This window comes from Pieris brassicae, chromosome Z, assembly GCF_905147105.1.
Source record: "Pieris brassicae chromosome Z, ilPieBrab1.1, whole genome shotgun sequence".
In the NCBI taxonomy this organism is placed as follows: Eukaryota; Metazoa; Arthropoda; class Insecta; order Lepidoptera; family Pieridae; genus Pieris; species Pieris brassicae.
Window position 1 is genome coordinate 4,632,585 of NC_059680.1, and position 11,394 is coordinate 4,643,978.

Consider the following 11,394-nt stretch of genomic DNA (forward strand, 5'->3'; position numbering starts at 1 on the left):
GTGCATTTTTTTTTCACAATATGCAATATTCTTAACGTACATAGTAATATTAACAATATTATATATTTGTGTGTTAATAAACTAATTATTTGGTTGTAGAGAGAGATTGTATATAGGAAATTTTGTTTAAAATGAAATACTTTTGATGAATAACGTATATATTTTGAAGCATTAATGTTACGTTTTAAAATTAAAATGCACATCGCATACCGACTTGACAGACGCTATGAAGGAACAATTGTTTAGTGGTAGGGGGTGATCAGCAAAGGTGGCCTTTTCTAGTGTTAGAAGCCACAGATTAAGTTGGGTCGCTGCGCCATCAACGTAAGTAAATTAACATTACATAAATATATTATACTGGCCATGGAATAAAACCACTTTTATTTCTGTTACTGTCTTACCTACTGGGCTTCCAGCGCGAAACCATTAAATTACTTGAACAAATTGATTCGCAGAAAATTTAAATTGAACGAACTTATTAAATATTAAATGGCGAAACCCTGCTGCTGTGAGTTTAAGTAATATGAGTTCATTAATGATACTAACGAAATATATAGTTAGCATAAGTAAAATCATCATATAAAATGTTATGAAATGGTAATATTGAAACAATTGTAAAAAATTGAATTAAAATGTACGAAAATCTTAATAGTTAGCATACAGAAGGAAAAAGAGCCAATAATTAAACGTCATATAAAGTATCTAAATTACAAACTCTTTATTTCTAACGCTAAAACAATAATAATAATAGATAGTCTTGTAATAAAACCAACGGAATAAGTATATTTTTATTTTTTTAGTATATATAATAGAGACCGGCTGAACCTAAGAAATGCATAAAAAATCGCTTATCTTTAAGTCTTCTAAGATCTGACCGCTACGAATGACCGCTATGACTTCTCTTAAAATGTCACTTGTTTCTTCTCTCGTTCAGCTCGGATCGTAATTTTTGAAGCGGCTACAGTTGTGTCAGCTTCTGTGTCTGCGACGAGGGCTCTAAGGCGAGCGGCACGTTTCTCTCTAGCCGCAGTTCGCTCGCTCAGTTCCGACATTTCATCCTCTAGATCAGTTAGACGCGCCCTTGTGGCTTTGGCCCTTTGTACGGCAGCTGATTCTTCGTCTACGTCCTTCAACGCTGTCCACTTAGTGAGTGAGTTCTCTTCGTTAATTCTACGCGCGATGCGTTTCTCTGTGCGATCTTCATTCTCTTTCAGAGCTCTTCTTGCGTTAGATACCTCGCTTTGGCCAATACCAACGCTTTCAAGGATCTTGTCTGTAATAAAGTTGCTTTTTATGCGATTTTCCAGGTTTGATACGTTGCTCTCAAAATCAATGTCATCGGAGAAACGAGATACCTTCTTACTTGCACGGAGACGTTTCAGCGATTCAGTGATCTGAAATAAAGAGTATCATAATTATTACGTTAACGATACACATGTTCAAATAGTTCGGAATAGGAATATGTAAGATTTTCCTGTTCTATTTCTGTTGGGCTTGATATGTAGGTGACTGTGCCTTGCGTTTGATAGCTAATTTTATCGTCCAATTGTTAAAGATCAACCAGCGGACGCACGTGTCACATACAACTGACCATCAATCACGCGAAGGAATCCGGATTAAATTGTTTATGAAGCTTGAGGTACAAAGAATACGCACCAGCATATGCATAGTATTTGATTTACACCTTTACGTCAAGTAAGAAAATTAAATCCAATATATTTTTATTGTAATTGATGGATTGATTAGAACACGTCAGTTTGTATGAAGAATTCATCCTATAGCCAAGTGAATGATCGCATCGTAAGTGAAAAAACTTACATATTACCTAGTTATATATTTATATAAGCGTTTGTTTATGGATAAAATTTAACAGATAATCTTTAAACTATTTTATTAGCATTAGAATTATTTTTGCCGTATGTGGCCTACATTAAACAATTCTCTCATCTTGGGGTATCTTTTTACCTTGTAAAACTTTAAACGAATTAAGTGAACCAGTCATCCACTTAATCGTCCAGACGGTTTTCTTCAACTATTTGTTAAATGTACCTTGTTGATGAGATATATTGTATATATTCTGTTGAAGACCGTTTCAAAATGCAGATAAAACATAACTTTATATCGATATTGATAAAGGGAACGTGGCCTTTAGTAAATCTGAAGTAGTTCTTTAATAAATTATTAAGTGCATCATTAATTAAAACTAGTTTCTACACTTTTATTTGATTTAAATAAAATAATATAAAACGGTCGCGGATTGAAGCAGATAAGCATCTTCTGTCTTATTAAGCATAGAATTAAAGTAAGAAAGAAATAAAAAGATACGCAATTTGATGGTAAGGGTTTTTTTAAAGGGTTAAAGCATTATTGATTTTTTGATGAAACTATTCATTTAGGAATTCTGTTTAAAGAATTTTCAGAAACATTATGTATAAACGAGCGAAATACACGTCCCAATTTCAGTCTAGTAGATTCACTCTGACATGTATTTTAATGCCCTTTTGAATTTGTTAAACGCGCTTTTAAATAATAATTAAAAACCTTTTTCACTGATACAATTATCAATTTAGCACACACGTCCGTTTTGTAACAGAGCTTAATCGACGAATTTTATAAATTTCGATTCCGTTAATACAGTAATTTGGGTTGAGCTGAGGTAACTCAAAAAACGATTTAGTTTTATCTAGTTGCTAATTAAAAATTTAAACAAAAATAAATGTTACAGTGGAACATAAATAAATTTAAGTATTTTCTAAGTAACATAAAAGTAGAAGGTGGAAGCTGCCACTTAATGATACATATCCCTGTGAACAGATTAATTTGAATACAGACATCTAAAATGTACATCTACAGAGTTATTTTGATGTCAATCAACTGAATTAAAAGATTGAATCATTTTAATTAAAAAGGGACATATTTGTTACGGCCATTAATCGCAATTCACGTGTACCACAAATTAGTTGGACGGAACAAATAGCCAACATTATTAAACATACATATATAACATACAAGTAGTGGTACAACGGTGAATTTGTTAAATAAAAAAATGAATCATTTTTAACAATTATAGTAATTAACTAATTTAGTTACATACATACAATATAACTGTACATTAATTTATTCTACTAATAAAGAACAGTGGTTTTTTTATTATTGAACATAAAATCGCCCAAACAGTAGTGTCTTCTGGATGTGTAAAATGAACCATAATAGGAAAATTATATCCCTACTTCTAGATTCAGTGTGTCCAGTGAAAGATCCGGTACTCAGGAAAAAGGGTACTTACGTATTAACGCCACAGCGGCAAAAAAATAATGGTTAGGTTAGGTTAGTAAGTATATGTATAGCCAGGTGAGTCAACCTATAATTCTAAATAATTTGTGCAATTATTTGGGTACTTACGTATACTTACTAACCTAAGCTTGTCGCGGTGGCGTTAATACGTAAGTACCGGAAAAACATTATAGGCATGATAAGATTTCTATTTATTACTCTTTTCGCATTTGTTGACTCGATGTTTCGGCAAAAATAAATAATTTTCAAATCGCATCTATTTCTGGCACTAACTGCGCATTGAATAATCATGTATTAAAAATAATTTATATGTGGGTTGCTGCAGTGGGAATAACTTTTGCTTGATATTACGGTTCCATTTATAGAACGCAGTGGAAATAAATAAACATCAACGACACTTCACAGAATCACTTTGAATTACTTCATTGAAATTGGAACTGAGTGTTTCAAAGACATGCAAACGGACAGGTAGCAAAGACCGTTCTCACACACTATGGTCACATGTAAATACATATGGCTCAAGAAGCTTTGTTTGAGTAAAAATATTCCATATTATGCATAGATATTTGAAGATTTTATTCGCTGCCTACGTACTTGTGTAGACAGGCAACGCTTGCACGTGTTTGTAATCCTATTAGTGCCTAGAAAATATTTTACTAAATAATATTCCGATCGCCACGATATTTTAAGACGCTTTCTTGTGTATATTGTGTAGTTCATTTGTAGGTTTCTCTATTTGAGAAACAGTGGAGTCGACTTATAGTAGTGTACTAATAAAGTGAAGTTTAATTAAATAAAATTGTTTTGTATCGGTGTACGTACAATATTAGTTTACACTGAATAGTTTACGTAGAATTGTTAACGTAAGTATTAACCGAGACTTTCTAGGAATTAATTATATCTTTCATAATAATTAATTGCCTTAATTAAAGTTTCCATGTGCAATGGACTAAATATTCATTTTAATTGGACTCACTGAATATCGTGATTTATTCTGAACATTTATACGACAATCTTGTTTTGGTGTGTTACTGAACATGTTAGTTTATTAACGTAAGACAACATAATTTGTTTGTATTAAACCGACATTTAGATACAACTTCGAAAGCTCCAATATACAAAAGCATTCCATGTTAATAGAATTTCACTTTTATTACATTCCCTGATTGCACTTTGCATTGCAATCGCCTTTCCAGATTTTTATATAAGCGAAAAATCAATGCAGTATATAAATTATTTTCGTCAGTTTATCGTACGTTTACACGTCGACAGTTTACAAATTCAGGCTTTCTCATGGCGTATAATCTGCAAGTGGCGGGTTCGATTACCCAAACCTTTATTGTAGTTTCAGTATTGTTTCCTTACTTAAATAACAATTAAACATATGCAGAAATATGCCATGATTTTTGGAATATACGGTGGAAAGATCAAAATAACTATTAAGGATTCCTTAACATCGTCCGCTTATTTAAAATAAATAAAACATTTATATTATGTAAGTAATTTGTATATCAATGCATATTTAACATACTGAAGTTAGACATTCAACAATATATTTTTTACCGATTTCAGTCGAGTATTGCAACGCCAACTCAATCTTACCGTTGAGAATTGCTTGCGCTAATATCAAGCTTTGTAAACTCGGAAAAAGTATAAATATATACTAATAGAGCAACGGTAAATTACAGGCTTACGTAAATAAGGCAGTTATTCATAGCTGAATGGTCAGTGAATCAATAAAAGCTTTATTGGTTTCAAAACCAAATAACCCCACGTATTGAATGCGCAAAATAAGCAAGGGATTCGTAATAAACTCATCTGCTTTCATTTAAATAATGTTATTGAGTCATGTTGTAGCAAACTGTGTTTGGTTGAACTAACCAAATACGAAATACACTTGTAAGCTACACATGCTGTGGTTTTACTTAATTGATATCACCTTTTGATACGCGGTAGCGAACCAATTATTGACGGATATTCAGTTTGAAAGGGTTTATATCAATGGTCAATACTTTTAGAGAAATTATTTTAATAGAAAAATTTATTTTAAATCGTGTATCAAATTTGATGTGTATTAAAATATTAAAGCATTTGTTGGTTACTAACAAATTCTAGAAATGGTCTATTAATAACTATTTATTTATAAAATGAAGTTTGTAAATAATTAATAAGTAAATATATAAAGCCTTTTTTTGAAGCCGAAATTTGGCAAAACCTTGGGCATAGAGGTATTTTTATTTGGATGTACATTATTGTAACTGTTATATAAACCGTCTGTGTTTACGCATATACATACAATCAATGAAATAATACACAAATTAAACGATGCGAATGTATTACACTATTCATATACCAGTTATTCGACGCGTTATATAATATCAACATTGTAATCGGGGTTTCAATCGCAATTAGGGTTACCTGTTATTGTTTTACCGTAGGTAACGTATCTATACTATACTCAGTGGTTCTATAACCCTTAGCCTCCGATTTCTGTATCTGCTCCCCGTTTTATTTTGTGAGTAGCATCCCGAGGAATTGAGATTGCAAAACAAAAGATGAAACAACGGTGCAGTCCGTTTGGTCATAGGCATCTCTTTTCCAACATGTGCTGGCACACACGTAAATGATTTAATGGTTATGATCAGGTTATACCAAGTAAGAAACATATTTTAGTCCAGTCTCGCTGAAAACAGCGTTAAAATGTTTATAACAAGCGACAGCCACATCAATTTTCTTTTTTTCTGTTAGTAGTTTTGTGTTCTCAAAGTACTGAGAAGCTGTACCGAATAGCAAACATTTGTTTGAAATTTGTTATGTTTTAGACGACGATCCCACCAATGAGGACCAGGGATAAGGTGATCCTCCTTTACAGGACCCATGAAGCGAAAATAGGACCTGACGAAAATAGGACTTTAATCTGAAAGATTGCGCGGTGGCCTGCCCTTATCACTTGGAGGATTTGACGATCAACAGGACGGGACTCTGCCTGCTGCCTCAACTCATTCCTCTTGTGCTTGGATAATAATCTACTATTAATTTATTTATATTGTTTATGAAATATAGATCTGCCCTTTGTGCGCTGTCACCGTTCACCGTATGAGAAAATACCTATAACGCATAAAGGCTTAAATAGCTAACGCTTCTTAACCAAGTATAACTTAACCAACAGCCGAATAAAAATAATTTCACGTAGAAAACAAAAAACAATTTCTGAAATTAATATGCCAATACAAATTCAATTTTCATTTGAACAAAGAGTGCTTTTAAATGTCAGTCAACTATTTCAAGATGACAGGAGTGCTGCCAAATTTCGATCAGTTTATTTGATGGAAAAATCATAATTAGTGATTGAGTTTTGGAATATTGGATGAATGAAAAACAAAGACAGGACACGCTCCATGTTAATAATTTTCGATCGCTTACACATATTGCAATAAACTAATCGAATGGATTTAAAGATCTGGATGGATGGATTGTGAATGGATTTAAAAATAGTGTATTGTATAGCAATTTAAATTCCCACACACATCTCAAAAAATTAATTATTAGTAAATACACATGTATTTGGTGTAATCCGTTGTAACTATATTTACTAGTTAAATAATATCTTAAAAAAGAAAACCTGTGTATTATCAATAAACTAACTAAAATTTTCGACCTATTTTGGAATTAAAAACCATTGCTACTTTTACATAAAGAAAAAGATACAATATGTGTGTGTGTATCTTGCACGCAAGTGTCGGTAAATACACACAATCCATTATATCTATATGAGAAGTTTTACAGTTGTAAAACAATCTTCGTATATAAACAGATTTAGAAGGTACTTTTATAAAAATTCCGCTCATTGTAAATGTTTTTGAAAATTCATAACTTTTTTTGTTTCTATATTCCGACTGCTGGTTATGTTTCGACGATACCTACCCCCGTACAGCCCTATTTAAATCTATTACGAGAAATCTAAAAAGTAAAGTGTATTATAATAGATAATTTCCGATTTCGTGCTTAGTAAAACTGAAATATTATAATATTATTCTCGTGACTTTACTGCGGCATAAATCTTTACGAAAGTATCGTCAATTTATTAAAAAAAGTCTGTTCGTCACTAATATAAATTAGGGTAATTCATTGTTTATTATTATGTTTTTGATATTTATTAAGTGAATATTCTTACATCGTCAGTCAGGTCGTCTTCCAAAGCTGACGAAAGAGGTCGTCCACGCTGTACACGGCCACCTCTTGAGTCAAATAAGTCATCAGCTGGCGCATCAATGTCATCCAGGGCTGTCCTGATGCGGTTTTCGACATCAGATTTAAATTGATCCCTCTCAGGTTCCTTGGCTACGGGGACTTTTCCGTCCAGACGGTCCAGCACGGGTCGGTAGTAACTCTCCCCTTTGTTATAATTACAGTCATAGACGCGTGTGCGCCTGGTTCTACCAACACGACTCATTTTTACAACTGCAAAAAAATCGAGGTATAATAGAATAGTTTTTTTGGATTGATCTTTCTAATAAATTACGTTACTATCTTGTAAATAGCATCAGTCCACCAAATATTCATACATCTATATATATATAGTAAATATTCATACTAAATTTTTGAGAAAAAACAATTAAATCCAATTTTAAAAGTTAAATTATCTCTAAAGTTAAGTAATAAAAAATGTCAAATGCAAATATTTCCACTCGGTCATCCGTGAGTGTTCCATTCCATTCAAGGATGTTACAGATTTTGAGAGCTTGGCATTTCAATTTTGTTGTTTAGATGTGAAATAAAATTGAAATTTGACAAGTTCTCTATAGATATATAATAACCGTAGCTACAAGTAGTAGAGTATCATATAGTATTGAATGGATACATTACACGTTAGTCTTCCTGATCTTTAAAAGAGATGTTTTGCAAAACTCGTAAAAGACTAATAAAAACACATTAAACACGACAACGTAATACACAATATAACGTTAATGTTTTTCATGTGTTTATGTGAATACACATTCCAAAAAACGAAAACAACGCCTACACACTATTCCTGGAGAATAACTAACGCGCTTCATTCAAAATCAGCCTATGAATGTAAACGACCACACAATATTCAAAGTTCCAACTATTCAAATGTAAGGTATGATTATTATGAGACTTGAAAGTAAATACAATAGATTATCTTCCTTTGAGTCATCTCGAACTACGCGAGCAGCGTACACTGGTACAATTTCAAAATAGATATCGCAAACATTTGATACGAGGGTATTTTTAGTACCGAAACCCGGTTTTTGTCTGAACTAAATTATTGTTATGTACTTATTGAAAGTACACCAGTGAAGTTAAATATAGATTTATCTTAATATTTTTTAATTAGGAATACGATTGATTTTAAATGTAAACGGATAATCGCGCAGCATATAGTTAATCGCAAATGCGGAAAAAGTAAGAGAAAAGTCACTAACCTGTTGCGTCTTTGTGCGGCGAGATGTCAGATGGAACTGAAAGTTCAGGCGATGTGGAGACAGGCAATGTGCGTGGGCGATACTATGTTTAACCGTGAGCAACACCAAAATATACTGACTTTTGTTCCGAATGCTTTACTACTCGAAAAACCAATATGCGCAGACGCGTGCGTCATGGAATTCGGAAATCACATGTCAAGTTTTAACATATTTTTTTACACAAAAGTAGGCCGTTCATTCCCTTTGTATATAAATATATATGTCGATATTTGTTTTCTTTTTTTAACGTATTTCATTTTAAATACACATACAATAACAAATGAAGTTACATTTTGGCTTTAAACTAGCGCGAACCAATCCGTTTCCAGGAAAATACAAAATAATCTTGACCAAAATTTCAACCTACGATTTTATGCAGTGATTTCACTGAAACTGATATTCCTGTTGTTAGTTTGCCTTTGTGGCGTATTTAAAGCATGAAAATAAACATCCTGTGTTTCCTCACGCAACACAATAATATTGAATTTATCACTTCACAAAAGCCTTCTCGCGTTAAAACGACTGTTTTGATATAGACTAAGAATCTATTTGATAATTTATACCACAATTACTTAATTAAATTAATCAATAGCGCTACAACCTTTTTAGGTCTTGGCCTCAGATTTCTGTATCTGTTTCATGATCATTTGTTAAACTAATAACAATTACTTAACTAGCCACGAATTCACTGTTTTATATAACGTGGATAAAATCTATGACTAATTTTTATTCAATCTAATTGTACTTTCCCAACTAAAGTTCTATTTTTTATGTCATAGGAGGCAAATGGGCAGGAGGCTGACCTGATGTTAAGTGATACCGCCGCCCATGAATACTCACAACGCCAGAAAGATAACAAGTGCGTTGCCAGCCTTTTAAAAGTTGGTACGCTGTCTGCTATCAGTTGTAGAAGGAACATGCAGGTGTTAGTCCAAACAACTCGTCTGAACATTCCATGGTAAATGTGGCAGAAGATGCAGAGAGACCTCACATGTCTACGGAACGAGAAGGAATCAAGCCGCACGAATAGTGACTAGTCGTTGACGATTCGAATCGCTTTCCGCTGAATACGGCCAAGCGGAAGGAGCTGGTACTGGGGAGCTCCCGCGCAGAGGTGAGAACAGTACTCCGAACTCCGACTAATAACATTTTTATAGTGTTGCAAGCGGTGGCCCGGAAGTACCGTCTCGCTTTGCGGAGCACACCAAACTTCTTAGAAGCTTCAATTTAGCCTTCCCATTCAAATGACCGCGAAACTGAACGTCAATCGAAATGTCAACGCCCAGTATTCCGATGCTAGCTGAGGTTTACAGGAGTGTCTTCAAAGGTTGTTTTTTTTAGCGAAAATTTCTTTGCCTATATCACAACGACAATTGTCTAGAGTTGCCAGAAACACTGCTTTTGTCATACAGTCAAAATGATTTACGACGACATCGTTTAGAAACATATAACAATACGTTATATTGAGCAAAATCAAAGGTCCAGGCGGGTAACAGTATTAGGTATAACAACGTCATCGGCTTTTACGACTATCAGGTGTTACGACCGATATGTGTAGTTCCTTCGATGTCATATAACAGATTTTGACTTCACATCTAAACTCGATTTAGCATTTATATGCGCCACGGGCTAGATTTAATATCGTATTTTAATATAATTGAAATTTATAAAATTATATTTATAATTATAAAAATAAATCAATGGCGCTCCAACCTTTTTAGATCCGGGCCTCAGATTTCTGTATCTGTTTCATGATCATTTGTTAATCTAATAGGCGAGTAGGTGATCAGCCTTCTGTGCTTGTCGCACGCCGTCGACTTTTTGAGTCTAAGACAAGGCGGTTTCCTCATGATGCTCCTTGTGCGAACGAATGTTAAATGTGCACATAGAAAGAAAGTCCATTGGTGCAAAGCCGGGTATCGAACCTACGACCTCAAGGATGAAAGTCGCACGCTGAAGCCACTAGGCCAACACTGCTCACGTTTATAATTATACATAATCTTATTTAAACTCCATGTAAACAACCATATTTCAATCTCAATATAAAATCTGTTAGACATAACCTCACCTGTTGAATAAACTTAATTAAATTTTGCTTCAACTACCATTAAAGCAAACAGAAGTTCTAAACTTGCAATTTCAGTATCAAGAAGGTTTAACTTTGATATACGCTTTTGACTGTGAATAATTAAGCGAGTTATGCCGAAAATACTTCTAGAACGAGAATCTTCCAGAAAATATGTTCTATGGAAACATCCATGCAATAGCATGCAAAATATTTTTTCATTACTATTAAATGAGAAGTCGTTTTTACTTTAGGTATTCTTAACATATATATAATATATTCTTTCACATGTTTAAAAATAACTTGAAAAAATTAAATAAGAAGAAGTCTTTCATACGTAGCTTTTAAACTGACATCCAAGAGGCATTTATTTGAGTTTAATATTTTCGTTTTGATGGAAATTATTTGAATGCTAGAAAAAATATGTTTCTCATTGAATTGAATCCCATGTTGCCATCAACATGTTTGATTCTCAGGATTCCATAATCCTGGGAAAAAAATGTTTTTTTTTGGGCCTGGAAGGGATTTGCGCATGTTTATAGTAACTTC

At 33.2% G+C, this 11,394-nt stretch overlaps 1 protein-coding gene across 2 annotated transcripts; it reads right to left on the bottom strand.

Annotated features, from left to right (window-relative positions):
* Positions 1–776: 776 nt before the first annotated feature.
* On the bottom strand, positions 777–8,880 carry LOC123718657. 2 transcript variants are annotated; one of them, XM_045675343.1, is made up of 3 exons: positions 8,742–8,880; positions 7,469–7,755; positions 777–1,394 (listed from the first exon to the last, which is right to left on the bottom strand). In XM_045675343.1, exons 2-3 carry the CDS (start codon positions 7,745–7,747, stop codon positions 903–905), a joined length of 771 nt encoding a protein of 256 aa, XP_045531299.1. In that variant the 5' UTR covers positions 7,748–7,755; positions 8,742–8,880; the 3' UTR covers positions 777–902. The 2 variants fall into 2 exon arrangements, with proteins under 2 accessions (XP_045531299.1, XP_045531300.1); XM_045675344.1 differs by lacking the exon at positions 8,742–8,880 and adding an exon at positions 8,161–8,395.
* Between the last annotated feature and the right edge of the window lie 2,514 nt (positions 8,881–11,394).